Source organism: Mobula birostris, chromosome 6 (assembly GCF_030028105.1).
Source record: "Mobula birostris isolate sMobBir1 chromosome 6, sMobBir1.hap1, whole genome shotgun sequence".
Classification (NCBI taxonomy): domain Eukaryota; kingdom Metazoa; phylum Chordata; class Chondrichthyes; order Myliobatiformes; family Myliobatidae; genus Mobula; species Mobula birostris.
Genome location: NC_092375.1, coordinates 100,062,762 through 100,080,898, shown reverse-complemented (window position 1 = coordinate 100,080,898; position 18,137 = coordinate 100,062,762). Strand labels below are relative to the sequence as shown.

The 18,137-nt window shown below is 42.7% G+C and overlaps 1 protein-coding gene and 1 long non-coding RNA gene across 6 annotated transcripts in view; one reads left to right on the top strand and one right to left on the bottom strand.

Annotated features, from left to right (window-relative positions):
* Positions 1-5,837, bottom strand: part of hspbap1 (hspb associated protein 1) — a 327,701-nt gene extending 321,864 nt beyond the window's left edge. For 2 of the 5 annotated variants that reach the window (XM_072260933.1, XM_072260937.1), the window contains exon 1: positions 5,721-5,837. In XM_072260933.1, coding sequence (XP_072117034.1) covers positions 5,721-5,730 — 10 coding nt within the window. In that variant the 5' untranslated portion in view covers positions 5,731-5,837. Of the gene's footprint in view, positions 1-5,244; positions 5,363-5,720 lie in introns of those variants that run through there. The other 3 variants (XM_072260936.1, XM_072260932.1, XM_072260938.1) reach the window with 3 other exon arrangements.
* Positions 5,838-5,946: 109 nt separating this feature from the next.
* LOC140199229 (uncharacterized) lies at positions 5,947-14,936 on the top strand. Its single transcript, XR_011886386.1, has 3 exons — positions 5,947-6,001; positions 11,986-12,137; positions 14,406-14,936. It is a non-coding gene; the product is annotated as an uncharacterized lncRNA (long non-coding RNA).
* Positions 14,937-18,137: the final 3,201 nt, after the last annotated feature.

The following is an 18,137-nucleotide window of genomic DNA, read 5'->3' as shown; positions in this document are numbered from 1 at the left end:
CAAAGACTGAAAACAACAAAGGAGGGAGTGAAAAAGGAAAGTGAATCTGTATTGATTGAATTTGAAGAAGAAAGAGTGCCAAGGAAGGTGTTCCTGGGTTTCATGAGTTACCCAGTAAGGGTGTATGTGCCAAAACCACTGAGGTGCTATAATTGTCAAAGGTTTGGACACGTGGCTAAAAACTGTAAAAGGCAGGGGAGATGTGCTAGATGTGGGGGTGATCATGAATATGGAAAGTGCGGAACAGGAGTTCAACCAAATTGCTGCAATTGTGGAGGAGCTCATAATGTTGCATATGGTGGGTGAGGTTGTCAGACGGGAGACTAAAATTCAAGAAATAAGAGTGAAAAGAAAGATCACTTATGCAGAAGCTGTAAGAATGTCAAGAGAACAGAATAATGCTCCTAATGAACAGGGAGCAATAGGGATACGAGAGATGCAACAAAGAACAAATGACAGGATTTATGTAGACAAAAAGGCTCTAGTAACATTCATTGCAGGAGTGATTAATAGTATGGCTGAGGTAAAGTCAAAAAGTGACAAAATTCAGCTGGTGGTAAAAGCAGCAGTAAACCATTTAGGGTTAGTAGGACTGACATGGGAGGAAGTGAGGGAGAACCTCAGTAATCAGTCAAGCCAGGAAGTGTCATGCGTTGGTTAATACTAATTATGGTGATTCTTTTACAATGGAATGCAAGGAGCTTACTGGCCAATAGCCAGGAATTCAAGCACTTTATTAAAGAAATGGTTGTAAAACCAGATGTAGTGTGTATTCAGGAAACTTGGTTGAAACCAACTTTAGACTTTGTGGTATATGGGTATACAATGATAAGGAAAGATAGAAATCTAGGGGGAGAAGGGGGTTGTGCTATATTAATCAAGCAAGGTATACCATATAGGGTACTGGAAAAAGGAGATGATCAGGAATACATAGTGGTGGAAGTGTGGGAGAGAGGGGAGGGAGTGGTTATAATTAACTACTACAATCCATGTAAAAGGTTGGATTTGGACAGCCTATTAAAGATACAAGGACAAAACAGACATAAAGTAGTGTGGTGTGCAGATTTCAATGCTCATAGCACAATATAGGGGGATCAGATTACAGATCCAAATGGAAAGGTAATTGAAGATTTGATGGGATTTGGTGTGTATGAATGATGGTAGCGGCACAAGGATAGATATAACAATAGGAACTGAGTCAGTGTTAGATATTACGTTAGTGTCTAATACCTTGGCTGGCATTAGTAACTGGGGAGTTTGGACTGCTTCAACAGTAGGCAGTGATCACTACACAGTTTTGTGTTCAGTGGGTGAAAGAGTTGAAGTAAGACCCCCAAAGTAGGTGTTTGAAAAAGCTGATTGGGGTAAGTTCCAGAAATTGAGTGAAGAAGGGTTGACAAAGATTGATATTTCTGGAAATGTAGATGAATTAAACAGTCAGGTGACTTCAGCAATTATCATGGCAGCAGAAGGATCTATACCTAGGAGTAAAAATAGGATGAATAGAAAACTGGTACCATGGTGGACAGAGGAATGTTGTCAAGCTGTAAAAAACAGAAATAGAGCATTCAGGCTAGTTAAAAGAACCCATAATATGCAGCATTTGGTTCAATATAAGAAAGCACAGGCAGTGGTGAGAAGAACTATACGTCAAGCTAAAAGGGAAAGTTGGAGGAGTTTTTGCGACAAGGTAGGAAGAACAACACCTGTGGGAGAGATATGGGGAATGATTAAGAGGATGGGAGGAGATAGAAGGGAATGGGAATATCCAGTAATGATATCTGAGGAGGAAACTGCAGTCTCCAGTAGGGATAAGGCTGAGGTCATGGCCAAGTCATTTGTACCGATACACAGTTCAGAAAATTTGTCTGAAGAAGGGAGAAGAAGAAGGGAAAGAATAATGAGCCAACACCCAGGTGTGTTAAGCAGGAGGGAAGGAACAGATGATATAACTGATGATCCATTTACATTAGCAGAAATGGTGAGAGCAATAAAGAGATCGAGACCAACCTCCCCAGGGAAAGATCTGATATGCTCTGTGATGCTAAAAAATCTAGGAGAAGGAGCACTCTTGAAGTTGCTGCATTTTTATAACAGAGTGTGGAAGGAGGGAAGAATACTAAGTGCATGGAAAGAAGCAGTAGTAATTCCAACAAGGAAGCCTGGCAAGGATCTGTCAAAACCCACTAGCTACAGACCAATTGCATTAACATCAAGTATATGTAAGATAATGGAAAGGATGATAATAGAAAGGTTATCATATCAGCTTGAGAAAAGGGGAATGCTGGCAAGTTATCAGAGTGGTTTTAGAAAGGGAAGGAATTCCACGGACTCAGTGATTATGTTAGAGACTGAAATAAGGAAGGCCCAGGCAAATAAAGAGTCAGTAGTGGCAGTGTTCTTTGACATTGAAAAAGTCTATGATATCATGCGGAAGGAAGGATTATTAATTAAACTGCACAAGATGGGGGTTGGTGGGAGAGTTTTTAATTGGATTAAAGATTTTTTGTTTGGTAGAAAAATTCAAGTTTGGATTGGATCAGAATTATCAAAACAGTACATAGTGGAAAATGGCACACCTCAAGGTAGTGTGATTAGCCCGTTACTTTTCATCATTATGATCAATGATGTCTTCACAAAGGTACCAGTGGATATAGGTAGGTCACTGTTTGCGGATGATGGGGCCTTGTGGAAAAGAGGCAGGAACATGGACTATATAATCAGGAAACTACAAGAAGCAATTGATGAAGTGGTGGAGTGGGGTTATGATTGGGGATGTAGATTTTCAGTAGATAAAACTCACCCAACTGTATTTTTTTTTTAACCAGGAAAGGGGTTGAGGTAGGGAAGAAGTTAAGGATGTATGGGGTTGAATTAGAAAGGGTTGCATCATTTAAATTTCTGGGAGTTATATTTGATTCACGATTAACATGGGCAGACCATATCAGGAAAGTTGAGGAGAAATGTAAAAAAGTAATAAATGTGATGAGATGTTTGACTGGTAGGGAATGGGGAGCAAGTTGTTCAGCTTTTAAGAGAATGTATGTGGCTTTAGTAAGATCTGTATTGGATTATGGAAATATGGTATATGGATCAGCAGCTAGGTCTCTTATAAGGAAACTGGATGTGATTCAGGCTCAGGCCTTGAGAGTGTGCAGTGGGGCTTCTAAAACGTCACCAGCGTCAGCACTACAGGTAGAAATGGGAATAATGCCTTTGGAACTAAGAAGGATGCAACTGATGGCAAACTACTGGGCTAACTTGCAGGAGAACAATGATTCTCACCCTACTAAAGGAGTGTTGCAGGAGTGCTGGGAAAATGGGAGGTTTCAGAGGGATACCTTTAGTCAGGTAGGGAATGATATCGCAAAAGGATGTGGAGTATTTGACCTGAGGATAAGTCCTTCAGTAGTTTATCCTGTTGTAGCTCCATGGAAGCTTGTATGGCCTGACACAGACTGGCATTTGTTAGAGGTAAAAGGGAAAGAAAGATATAAAACAGATTTGGTAAATGCATTTAAGTCATGTGATGGAAAAGTATAGTGATTATACTCACATTGATACAGATGGTGCGAAGGAACCTGAAACAGGAGTGACAGGGTTTGGGGTGGTAATACCAGCAAAAGAAGTTGGAATCAGCAGAAGAACATCTAATAAATTAGGGGTGTTTACAGTGGAGATGCTGGCAGTGTTGGTTGCGTTGCAATGGGTGCAGAAAACCAGACAAGGGTGCAATGGGTGCAGAAAGCATTGATATGTTTAGATTCATCCTCAGTTCTAGCAAGTTTAAGGTCTTTTCACACAAACAGTCAGCAAGATGTACTTTATGAAGTCCTTCAGTTAGTTACAAGAATTGTAAATCAGGGAGGTCAGGTAATATTTCTATGGGTTCCAGCACATGTAGGGGTGAAGGGGAATGAGAGGGTGGATGAGTTGGCAAAGAAAAGAAAGAAAATGTGGAAATACACATTAGTATCAGTAAAGCAGAGGTGCAGAGGTTAAGTGTGTAATCTGGGAAAAAGTCAACCGAATGTGGCAAGAAAGATGGGACAGGGAGGGGAAAGGGAGGCATTTATATCAAATACAAAAGAGTGTTGCAGTTACTAGGGTAGGTAATGGAAACAGAAGAGAGGAAATTGTGTGGACTAGGTTAAGGCTGGGGCATTGTGCATTAAACAAAACATTGAAAATGATAGGGAAACACCAGACAGGATTGTGTGAGGAATGTCAGTAGAACATGTAGTTCTGAGTTGCAGAAAGTATGGGATACAGAGAGAGATGATGAGAAATAAATTAAGGGAGTTAGGAATGCAGGAATTCACATTAAAAGGGTTGCCAGGCATGGGTGAGAGAGCACAAGTCCGGGTATTTTTAGCGTTTTTAAGGGGTACAGGGTTTTTTTTTTATAGAATACGACGAATAAGCAGGAATAGGATACTAGGATGGTCAAAGATGGGAGGGTGAAGTGTAGGTTTGTTTATATGTGTGTGTGTGTGTGTGTGTGTGTGTGTGTGTGTGTGTGTGTGTGTGTGTGCGCGCGCGCGTACGCGCGCGATTAGGTGAAGGGATTTAGAATGTATGTCTAGTGCACATTCTGGAGCAGAGGGTGGCGGTAATGTACCATTGAGCTGGATGCCAACCGCCGTAAAACAAGATACAGACAGAACTCCTCGAGCTTGCTAATGACGGCGGGCTGAAAAGTATGTTTGATATAACATCTCTGCCGGCATTCTGGATCAAAGTCAAGGCTAAATATCCTGCGATAGCCACAAAGGCACTGAAAACGTTGCTTCCATTTCCAACATACCTCTGCAATGAATGTAACGAAAACTAAATTGCGGAATAGACTGGACATAAGGAACCCCCTTCGAGTATCGCTGTCTCCCATCATCCCTCGATGGGACCATCTTGTTGCAGAAAAACAAGCCCAGGGCTCCCACTGATTCAGCGATATTGGTGTGTTGCAATGATTTTATATGTTCATACGGGGAAAATATGTGCTGTGTGTTTAATATCCAAACGTTACTTAAAATGTTAAGATGCTATTGACTTATATAACCATATAATAATTACAGCACAGAAACAGGCCATGTGCCGAACGCAACTCTCACCTAGTCCCACCGATCTACACTCAGCCCATAACCCTCCATTCCTTTCCTGCCCATATACTTATCCAATTGCTCTTTAAATGATAATATCGAACCCGCCTCTACCACTGCTACTAGAAGTTCGTTCAACACTTACGTCAAGCTCCCGTCTTCCCCTGATAATTGACTTATCGCTATATTCATGCGAGGAAAATATGCGCTGTGTGTTTAATATTAAATTCGTTAGATAAACCCTTTTAGAAACGAAATTGAGTGTATTAGCCACTTATCACCTATATTCCGGTCGTGATTAACACTCCCCCAACCCCCGAGCAGAATCGCCAAGAGCGGGCGGGGGGGGGGGGGGATCGATACGTACACGCATGCGCACCGGTGCCCGCGCAAAGCTTCATGGTCATTGTAGTCTTACCTGGGTAAACACAACGTATTTGACTGCTACTCCTGTTCGTTGGCAACCCTACCCCCACCCCCCCCCCACACCCCGGGTCGGCCGGTCCGCAAGAATATTGTCAATAATAAACCTGTCCGCAGTGCAAAAAAGGTTGGGGACCCCTGGTGTAACAAATAGAAACAGAAGCGCTGCCTGATAGGATCTGACAGTACCAGCCTAACCTTCACTCATTATCCTCGGAGCACCGGTTCTACGACTCCAAAATCCGGCCGGCAGACCGCGAGGACACGAAAGCGCTTGCGCTCCTGTGGAGGCAGACGGGATACCGGAACCTAGCGCATGCGTCTTACCGAACATGGGCATCTGCGCATGTCCGTAGATTTCGTCCGCCCCATTCACGAGGAGGTTACGGCATGACGTAACGAAAACGGAAAGTGAGCCACGGTATGAAAAGTCAAAGGTTTGGCAGAATTTCCGGTTCTGCTCGCCTCATCGAGGGAGGGTGAGAAAACTTTAGAGAGGATACTGACTAGATTTGAGAATGTCTTATGAACTTTGAAGCGAAAGAAGATGAGAGGTCGTGATAGATGCATAGATCAAGTGGACAGCCAGCGCCTTTTTCCAGGCTGCAATGGGTAATAGGAGAGGACGTAACTTTCAGATGATTTAAGGAGAGAGTGGAGAAATGTCAGAGGTAGTTTTCCTCATACAGAGAGTGGTGGGTGCTGATGGAGGCGGACACATAATGAATGAATTGAATGTAATACTTACATCCTTCACATACTGTTCCTGAGTAAAAATCTTTACGTTACATCTCCTTCTAAATGTGCAATTTATACTAATAAATAATATGTACAACAGGATAGTCAGTATGGCACAGAAATACAATTGTATCAGCGTGAATTAATCAGTCTGATGGCCTGGTGGAAGAATCTGTCCCGGATCCTGTTGGTCCTGGCTTTTATGCTACGGTACCATTTCCGGATGATAACCGCTGGAGCAGTTTGTGGTGGGGGTGACTCACGTCCCCAATGATCGTTCGGGCTTTTTTTACACACCTGTCTTTGTAAATGCCCTGAATAGTCGGAAGTTCACATCTACAGATGAGCTTGGCTGTCCGCACCACTATCTGCAGAGTCCTGCGATTGAGGGAAGTACAGGTCCCATCCCAGGCAGTGATGCAGCCAATCAGTATGCTCTCAGTTGTGCCCCTACAGGAAGTCCTTGGGATTTGGGGGTTACGGGGTTACCAAATTTCTCCAACGTCTGTGGTGGAAAAAGGCGCTGTTGTGCTTTTTTCACCACACAGCTGGGTGTACAGACCACGTGAGATCCTCGGAGATAGGTGTGCCATTTAAGGACATACGGAAAGTGGAGGGCTATGTGGGATGGAAGAGTTAGATAGATTTTGAGGTAGGTTAGAAGGTTGGCAGAACATCATGGACTGAAGGGCCTAAACTGTTCCGTAATATTCTGAAAACAAATTGTTTAGGAAGTCAGGCAGAATCAGTGAAGAACCAGCGTCAACTTTTCAGATCAATGACCCACATCATAGGCAACGGGAGTTGGTTTTAAACTTTATTTTAACAATGTCAGAATCAAAATGCAGGTGCATCATAGGAGTAAATAAATAATTAATAAGTGCATGTATATAATCTATGATGGAAAGGGGCTAGTTTTGCTGCTGTTGCTTGTAATGTTTTGCTGAACATTATGGCCATGCTATGTTGGTGCTGGAACTTCCTTAGGTTGTGTTGGTTGTTAACACAAATGACATATTTCACTGTATGTTTTGATGCACATGTGATTAATCAATCTGAATCTGATGTACTGTGGAGAGCATTCTAACTGGCTGTATCACTGCCTGGTATAGAAAGGCCCACTGTGCAAGGTCAGGAAAAAGCTGCAGAAGGTTGTAAGCTCGGCCAGATCTATCTTGGACACTAGCCTTCCCATCAATGAGGACATTGTCAAAAGACTGTCTCAAAAAGGTAACATCCATCATTAATGACACCCCCACACCACCATCACATAGGACATACCTAATACATGCTTCTCATTACTACCACCAGAGAGGAGCCTGAAGACACACGTTCAATGTTTCAAGAAGAGCTTCTCCCTCCGCCATCATATTTCTGAACACTACCTCTATTTTTGCACTAGATATTTCTGATAATATACAGTATTTTATGCCTTGCACTGTACTGCTGCTGCAAAACAACAGATTTCATGTCATACATCAGTGATGATAAACCTAATTCTGATTCCAAGTTTGAATTCTGTTTGCAATTCCTTGGCAAATGAAGCTGCCACAAGGTACAGGCCACAAGTAACATTCATCCAATAAAGTGTTATGGAATCCAAGAGAATCGATCGATCTCCTTTAGACATACAAAGACATTACAATCACATTGGCTTCCTTTATCAACAGCCAGGGGAACAATGCTGACTGAAAACCTAACTAGATCACACACATAAATTCTGTCTTTATAAATTTCACCTGCTAACACTGTGGACTGAATGACATAAAAAAAAAGTTTTTCACTGCACCTCAGTGAGGGGTGACAATAATAAAACAATTTACTAATTTGCCCAACATGGTGCAAACCAGGTGGATGGTGGAAATCTTTTAAAATGAAGCATAATTTCATTTATTGGCATGGTTCAGGGATCACTAACAACGTTGGTATCTACTGTCTAACACCTGAAACAAGTTAGCAATCATCATGAGCGAAGGAAGATGAGAGTTGACTTGATAGAGGAGTACAAGATGATCAAAGGCATAGATCAAGTTGATAGCCAGAGAGTTTTTCTCAGGGTGGAAATTGCTAATACCTACTACTACGTCGACTCAGGCCTAGGGGGGGCGGCATCAGGCAAAAGTAAGGCAAGGCTAATACCAGCGGGCATAAATTTTATGTGATTGCAGAGAAGTATAGGGTCAGAAGTCAGAGGTAAGTTTTCGAGAGCGCATTGGTGCATATAACACTCTGCCATAGGTGGTGGTAGAGATAGATATACTAGGGGCATTTAAGAAACCTAGATAGGAACATGATTTTGATGGGCACTATTTAGATGCTATCACAGCTTGGCATTGGAATTCAATTCCAACATCATCTGTGCATCTCACCATGGAATGCATGGGTTTTTTTTCTGGATGGTCCAGTTTCCTCGCACAGTCCAAAGACATACTAGTTTGTAAGTTAATTGGCCATTGTAATCTGTCCAGTAATTCAGCCAAGGTTGAATTGGGAGTTGTCGGGGCAGTGGGGAAGGGTCTACAGCACACTGGATCTCTAAATAAATAATAATGAGGAAGATGGAGGGCAGGGGTAAATTGATCATAGAGCAGGTTGAAAGGTCAGCACCAAACATCATGCACCAAACAGCACGTACATCTGACATCAGGTGTAAGCCGGTCGATATCAGATGACTGATGTCCTTTCTTGACCTCTGCAAATGAACTTCAGCTCTTCATAACTTTGCATATATCCACAAATTGCCCAAGATTTTGTCCTTTATGGCATGGTTGCACTGTTGGCCAGGGTACTGGACTAATATCCTAATGGGCTGAACTTTGACCTACGGTCACGTTCAAATCCCACTTCAGTATTCCGTTACTTTAATTGCCACCGTAAATCTGGAACTAAAATTGTGTATATTATAAATAGTCATAAACAAGTGCATTGTTGTCTAAAAAATATCTGGGTCACACCCTTCAAGGAGGCAAATCTGCCAACCCTTCCTTATCCCCAGGCCCACAACAAGGGGGTTGACATACAACTGCTCTCTGAAGCAGCCTAGTGTTACGTACCCCGTAACTGGGTTGCCAAACCAGCAGAAATGGATCACTCAGTTGGAGTCTGGATTACTAGAACTAAGAAAGTTTTATTAAAGAAACAAGCAACACAATACTCTAATCAAAAGGATAATAAATGCAACAGTTCAGCAATGATAAACACACATGTACACAGAATTAGGATAACAGGATCAATCAAGCTCTATCGTCGTATAGGGGTAAATGACCAGTTTCAAAGTGACGCAAAGTTCAGTTCAATTGAGTTCAGTTCAGTTCACAGTAATCACTGCCGTGGGAGATGGACAGTGGGGGGAAGGAGAGAGAGAGCAAAAACGAATGAATATTCAAACGGCTTCCACACAGACCTTCGATATTCTTCGCAGTCAGCTTTCGGGCGAGCCCTTTGTGATGTCTTCTGAGGTCACCGACCGTGACCCCTCCGTTTCCAGATACGATCGTTTCTCTGCGGTGAACCTGGCACCCAGGCAAGGGCGGACACACACCAGGTTCCCGCCGATCGTACCTCTCCACACTGTGCGTCTATGGCTTGGTCCCGCGACCAGCCCTCCAACACTCCCACCAACTTGTGGGAGGTGCACCGCTTCCAGGGTCTCGTTACCTCGTGGTGTTGTGTGTGTCTTGTCTTAGCGAACCTGTCCCTTTTTATCCCCCTGCTGGGGTATCGCCTGTCCATCACTTCAAACAGTTCAGGGTTCAAAGGGGGGCCGATCTTGACAGCTCTCCTTCTGTCCCTTAATTAACATCTCCAAATGCTGCTCCATTGTTTTCCTTATCTCTCTTTCTCCTGAAGACAGGTGGCAGACCAACTGCTGATCCCACTGGTGCCAGCACAGGACAGTTAACATCTTAATCTATGTGTACTCTTGTCACACTAGGCACACTACATAAGGGAGTTAGAGCCAGCCAATAATTGTTGGCCATCTGAATGACAGCCTTCCATCTCTTCTAGTGAGTGAAAATTAAACAAGTTTGCAATTGCTGGAGAATGGTATAGATTCATCCTGAAATGTTTTGATGAGATGCCAGTTTGAACTACCCAAAAATTTAGTCTTTGTGCATAATTACAGTCTTTTATCAAATGGTTTGCAGTCACAGTCGAGACACGTGCAGCTAAGAATCAGTTGGCAGAATGCGCAAAATTCCACTGTTTTGGTCTCAAGGTCTTTCCATTTGGTCAACTGCTCTCCTTTGTTTCCCTGATCTTGCTGCATTTTAGTCTTGTTTTGTTACTTGTTTAAATTTTTAAGCCAGTCCCATTTCCTTGAGCAGCTGAATTAATTCAGAGCAGCATCGGTGTAATGGATAAGTCAGACCAAATGGCTTTCATCAAACAACATGCCTTTACCTGAATTTGGATAAGGAAATAACATTTTAAAATTCTATCATTAAAACTGCACCAGATGTCACCAAGGGTTTGAATAGCATTATGTTGGAAGAAATTTCACAAGCAGGGTAGGATGGAAATGGGAAAGTCAGACTTCTAGCGCTCTCAATCTAGCTACGAGGGTGAGAGCACCACAACCTGACACAGGCCTGAGGTGCCTCAGCTGCTTTTGCAGTTGCCAGAAATACCCTTGACACGGCTGTCAAAGTGGGAAAACAAAGTAGGCACTGCAGAATATGTTGGTGTTGGTGTCAGGCTTTGCAAAGCCATTCTGAGTTACACCACACACCCATTGACATCACAAGGAAGGTTGGGCAGCACCCCTACTTTCTTAAAAGTTTATGTAGGTTTAAAACTACTGTAAATGCGCAGTAGAGAATATCCTGAATGAATATGATAGTATATGGTGAGATATGTACTTTGAAAATAATTTACTTTTGACTTTGACAATTCATCTTGTAACTATGATGCCTTGTTCTAAACACTACTATTAGTGGAAGCATTTTAATACCTACCCTTTAATTCCTTTTCAGTATCTTGTGTATTTCACAAAATCACCACTTCCATTCTTCGTAACTCCAAGGAATACAAATGTAATTCTGTAGCTGCTTCTGATAGGACAATGCTTACTTTACATGAATTATCCTAGTGGATCTCTTCAGACTGCCTCTAATGCTAATATATCCTTCATAAATAAGACCAACAATTCTGCATAGTACTCCAGATGTGGCCTCACCAGATATCTGTACAACTGTTATACATCCCTCAGGTCTATGCGTATAAAATGCAGAACAGCACAGAACAGAACAGGCCCTTCAGCCATGATGTCCATGCCAACCATGATGCCAAACTAATCTCTTCTGTCTGCGCATGATCCATATCCCTCCATTCCCTGCATATTCATGTGCCTATCTTCTTAAATGCTCTCAACATATTTGCCTCTGCTACCACCCCTAGCAGCATATTCCAGATACCCACCACTCTGTGTAAAATAACTTACCCCACATATCCCCTTTAAGCTTTTCCTCCCTCACTTTAAAGTTGTGCCCTCTAGTATTTGACATCTCTTCCCTAGCAAAAGTGGCTACCCACCCTATGTCTGTTTCTTATAATTATATATACTTCTATGAGGTCCTAAAACTTGATGCACTATCCATTAGTCCAGTCTTTTGGACTGGAGAGTGGAGCTTAGTCGTAATGGCGCTAAACGGTGACTCCTTTGCTTGCATCTTCGGAAACAGCTCTATTTCCATCTTTAGTATCTCTATTTTTCCCTCTCAAGGTTCTTATGAAGACCCTGACCTGGAGTTACACGCTGACTTTGGTTCTTTGCGGGAATGGAACCTGCTCTCGGGTTTCACAACTGGCTGTTATTCGACCTGCCAGGGACGCGACCTAAGAGCTTTGCTCGCGTTTGGAGGTCCGAGATTGAAGGTTGGTGTCCTGGCGAGAGATTGGTGTGTCATGAAATAGGAAGATCTGTGGCTGTGTGCCCAGAGACCTGAGATCTTTGGGCACAGACCTTAGAAAAAGCGATCCAAAGGACTTTTAACATCGTAAACCAGCAAGTTGTTTGTTAGGTTTCCCTTCTCGCTGTGAAATAGAGACATTTCTTTCTCCCTTATTAGGGAGAGAAAGAGCCTGTGGTATGTCGAATACCAGGTGAACAAGTAGTCTTTGGGGTACAGCAAGTCTGTGTCTTTGTATTATATTCCGTCTGGGTAGCCTCCAACCTGATGGCATGAACATTGACTTCTCTAACTTCCGTTAATGCCCCACCTCCCCTTTGTACCCCATCCGTTATTTATGTATTTATTTATTTATTATTAGTTCATATATATTTTTTCTCTCTCTCCTTTTTCTCCCTCTATCCCTCTCACTATACTCCTTGCCCATCCTCTGGGCTTCCCCCCTCCCCCTTTCTTTCTCCCTCGGCCTCCCGTTCCATGATACTCTCATAATCCTTTTGCCAATCACCTGTCCAGCTCTTGGCTCCATCCCTCCCCCTCCTGTCTTCTCCTATCATTTTGGATCTCCCTCTCCCCCTCCCACTTTCAAATCTCTTACTATCTCTTCTTTCAGTTAGTTCTGACGAAGGGTCTCAGCCTGAAACGTCAACTGTACCTCTATCTAGAGATGCTGCCTGGCCTGCTGCATTCACCAGCAATTTTTATGTGTGTTGCTGTGTCTTTGCTGTTGCTTTGCTGCACAATTGAGAGCTCAGTAGTGGGTGCAGTCATATCTAATTTAGTCAACATCACTTACAGTCTGAAATCCCACTTCAGAATCAGAGTCCATCAGGTTTATTATCACTGTGTCATGAAATTAGTTGTTTTGCAGCAGCAGTACGGTGCAATACATAAAATACCATAGATTACAATAAGAAATATACAATGTATTAAAAATGAAACTAGTCCAGAAAGAGAGTAAAAATAGTGAGGTAGTGTTCATTGTCCATTCAGTAATCTGATGGTAGAGAGGAAAATGCTGTTTCTAAAATGTTGGGCTTGTGTCTTTAGGCTCCTGTACCTCCTCCCTGATGGTAGTAATAAGAAGAGAGCATGTCCTGGATGATGGGAGTCCATCTTTTTGAGGCATTGCCTTTTGAAAATTACTTAAATACTGGTCACTGAGCTCAATGCCCATTGCAATACTGAGGGTGTGCTGCCCTATTGGCTGGTCAGTTGCTTAGATGAGGTATTAAGCTGAAGTCCTCCTAGTTCCACTTAGATTTGAAAAACCCATTATACTTCTTCAAAGATGTGTTAGCTGTAGAGTCTTGTTTGATCTGTCATCAGATTTCTGAAACGTCCATGAATCCTTGAACAACTATTACATTATTATTGGAAGAGCAATACCTCAGATTCCAACTGGGTCGCCTCCAACCTGATAGTATGAATGTTAATTTCTCTGACTTGGTAACTTCTTGTTTCTTGCATCTTCCCCCTTCTCTCTTTTCCCATTCCCATTCTGTCTCCCCACTTATCCCTCCTCTTCTCACCTGCCCATCACCTCCCCCAGGTGCTCTTCCTACTTCCCTTTCTCCCATGGTCTCCAATCAGATTCCTTCTTCATTAGCATTTTACCTTTTCCACCTATCATTTCCCAGCTTCTCACTTCATTCACATTGTCCCACCCACCCAGCTTCACCCTCATCTGGTCTCACTTATCACCTGCCAACATGTACTCCTGACCCTCCCCCCCTGCTTCTGCCCCATTCCTTTCCCGTCCTGATGAAGGGTCACACTGCAAAACAGTGGCTCTTTATTCCTCTCCATAGATGCTGCCTGACCTGCTGAGTTCCTTCAGCATCTTGTGTGTGTTGCTGTAGAATCTTGTGTTTGTGACACTATTACATTATTCTTTTTGTTTAATACTATGTACTTATTTTGTAATTTGCGTAATCTTACATCTTTGCACTGTACTGATTCTCCAAATCAACAAATTTCATGGCTTAACCTGATTTTGATTTTGATGTGTATCTGTCACAAATAACAGTGCCACTTAACTGAAGATGATTCCTACTTTACAACAGGGAGTCCTCTTCACTGGTTGTAGAGTGTCTTGGTGCACAGTAAATGTAGGCTTTATCAGCTAAAGATGGTGCCAGATGTTTTTGCAGACTTGGGCGATTTTCGGTTTGTCTGCGAAACAGTTTCAATCTCCTCTTCTCATGTCCCTTTTTCTTTTCATGATCTACAGCTGTGCTCAAACTGCGTTCTTCATGGGTGGTGGGTTATCGCAAGGCTGCCTGGTGTTTCGTGATTTCCAGGTGTGGCCTGGAAGATGTGCTCCTTTGGGTGCAGCCCTGTGGATGACCCAACTCCTCGTCAATGTCACCAACTGAATTGTTGCGGGAGATTGAAATATTGAGTCGATGGGGGGGGTGTGCAATTGTCGGAAGCCCTGGCACTGAAGCAATCTCTTCCCCTCTCAATGGTGTGAAATTCTGTTGGACTTCGAATCAGGGGACTCAGACAGGCAACACGGCAAATTGGAACATCAAAACAGTGATCGCCTCTTGCTGTGGCAGGAGCAATACATCTCTCCCTCGCTTGTGAAAGAGAGCCTGTCAGAGATATCAAAGTGTTGGGTTAGACAGTAGATTTTGATGGACTCTAGATCATGGTCTCTGGGGGCTTTGCTATTGCTTGCATGGAGGGTGGTGAGGATTGATGCTTTTGCTGCTGCTTGTGCATGGGAGGGGGAGGAGGTTTTGGGGTTCTAACGCTTTTGACATTCATGCTTTGGTTTTTTTTCTCTCTGTTTCATGGATGTCTGTGAAGAATAAAGATTTTGGGTTGTATACTGGATCCATTCTGTGATATTAAATTGAACTATTGAAGTCTGTTGTCTCACAAACACATAGCATCACTCGAGTCACCTTCCGTTCTTGGACTACAGAATCAGAATCAGATTTATTGTCACTGATGTGAAATTTGTCACTGAAGAACTTCAAGGGCAAGTAAATGAGAGTTTCTCCCTTCACTCTTCTTTCAGGCTGTGAGTTCCAGAACTCCATCAGACTCTGGGAGTAAGAGGTTCTTATTCTTCCCCTATAGTCTTTCTAATAATTAAAACAAAAACTTCATTCCATGTTAAAGGTTTCTTCTCCCAGGCAATTAATCTTTGATTCTAGTTAGCTCTGCCACTCCCTTTATCTATTACTTAAGTCACTGCACTGAGACACTTTAAGTTATTTTAAAAATGTTCATGTTATGTATTTAATATTTAAGTAATGTTTGAGTAATTTTGTATATGTATATCCTTTGATTAAGCATTCTTGTTGGTTTAAATTAATTTATTACAGCTCATACCTATAAATTGCATATGACTACAAGAAAAATGTCATGAACAACTTCAACCTTTGTACATGGCATTCATTGACCTCACCAAAGCCTTTGACTCAGTATCAAGGGAACTCCTATGGGCTATCCTATCCACCTATGGATGCCCTGAAAAGTACATTCGAATCCTGGGACTCCTCCATGATGGCATGCTTGCCACAGTCATGGTCAGCAACAGTAACTGTGAGTCTTTTCAAGTTAGATCAGGAGTAAAGCAGGGATGCGTGATTGCCCCAACTTTGTTCACCATCTTCATTGCGACAATCATCCACATTATCAAGGACGACCTACCCCCAGGAATCGAAATTGTCTACAGAACAGATGGCAGACTTTTCAATCTTGCCTGTCTCAAATCCAAAACGAAGACATCCACAAGTTCCCTCATCGAGTTCCAGTACGCAGATGTCAACAGTGTTGCAGCTCTTTCAGAAAACCACCTACAACAGATTCTGACTGCCTTCAACCGTGCATACACAAAATTTGGACTTACCATCAATTCCAAGAAGACTCAGATCATCTATCAACCGTCACCAATTGAGACAAATCGGTTAGAACCATCATTTCAACTTGGCAAAACAACCCTGAAAAACATGGACCACTTTCCATATCTTGGAAGTCATCTCTCCTCCAATGTCGACCCTAATGACGAGATCCAACATGGTCTTAAATGTGCTGGAACAGCTTTTGGACAACTCCGAACAAGAGTCTTTCATGATCGTGACATCCGAACAGACAGCAAAATATTAGTGTACAAAGCAGTGAAAGTCCCAACGCTCCTGTATGCATCAGGAACCTGAACAACATACCGACGATATCTGAAGGCACTTGAAAAGGCACTTGAAGACACTGTCTTCAAAACATCTTAAATATCAACTGGGAAGATAGAAGAACCAACGTCAGTGTGCTAGATGAAGCAAAAACAACAAGCATTGAAGCCTACATCATCAAGAACCAACTAAGGTGGAGCGGTCATGTTGTTCAAATGAAAGAGGAACGTCTGCCGAAACAAATCTTCTACTCCCAGCTTAAAGAAGGGAAACGTAAAAGAGGCGGACAACAGAAGAGATTCAAAGACGTCTTAAAAGCCAACATGAAGAAATGTAACATCGACATCAACAATTGGGAAACTAATGCCAAGGACAGGAAACTCTGGCAAGCCATCATCCGAGAAGGAACAGCAACTTTCAAAGCCAACAGATGTGCAGAGTTAGAAGAAAATGGAAAGAGAGGCAACAACAACCAAAGCCCGATCTGCCACCTGGAACTACCTGTCTTAAATGCGGAGGAACTTTCAAAGCCAAGATGGGACTCATAAGCCACTTGAGAGCCCATAAATAGATCAACAGAATGAAGGCCATCATCCTCAACCTCGAGGGATTAGCCACGACGATGACGATGTGTGCACCTCTTAGAGTAAATTCAAACTATACCATAGAACCATAGAACATTACCATATAACCATATAACAATTACAGCACGGAAACAGGCCATCTCGGCCCTTCTAGTCCGTGGCGAACTCCTATTCTCACCTAGTCCCACCAACCTGCACTCGGTCCATAACCCTCCATTCCCTTCCTGTCCATATATCTATCCAATTTAACTTTAAACAACAACATCGAACCTGCCTCAACCACTTCTGCTGGAAGCTCGTTCCACACAGCCACCACTCTCTGAGTAAAGAAGTTCCCCCTCATGTTACCCCTAAACTTTTGCCCTTTAACTCTCAACTCATGTCCTCTTGTTTGAATCTCCCCCACTCTCAATGGAAAAAGCCTATCCACGTCAACTCTATCAATGCCCCTCATAATTTTAAACACCTCTATCAAGTCCCCTCTTAACCTTCTACACTCCAAAGAATAAAGACCTAACTTATTCAACCTTTCTCTGTAACTTTGGTGATGAAACCCAGGCAACATTTTAGTAAACCTCCTCTGCACTCTCTCAATTTTATTGACATCTTTCCTATAAATTGGTGACCAGAACTTTACACAATACTCCAAATTTGGCCTTACCAATGCCTTATACAATTTCAACATTACATCCCAACTCCTATACTCAATGCTCTGATTAATAAAGGCCAGCATACCAAAAGCTTTCTTTACCACCCTATCCACATGAACTATGCACCAATATTCCTAGATCCCGCTGTTCTACAGCATTCTTCAATGCCCTACCATTTACCATATATGTCCTATTTTGATTAGTCCTACCAAAATGTCGCACCTCACATTTTTCAGCATTAAACTCCATCTGCCATCTTTCAGACCACTCTTCTAACCCAAATCTCTCTGCAATTACAGCACAGAAACAGGCCTTTTGGCCCTTCTTGGCTATGCCGAACCATTTTTCTGCCTAGTCCCACTGACCTGCACCTGGACCATATCCGTCCATACACTTCTCATCCATGTACCTGTCCAAGTTTTTCTTAAATGTTAAAAGTGAGCCCACATTTGCCACTTCATCTGGCAGCTCATTCCACACTCCCACCACTCTCTGTGTGAAGAAGCCCCCCCAATGTTCCCTTTAAACTGTTCCCCCTTCACCCTTAACCCATGTCCCCTGGTTTTTTTCTCCCCTAGCCTCAGTG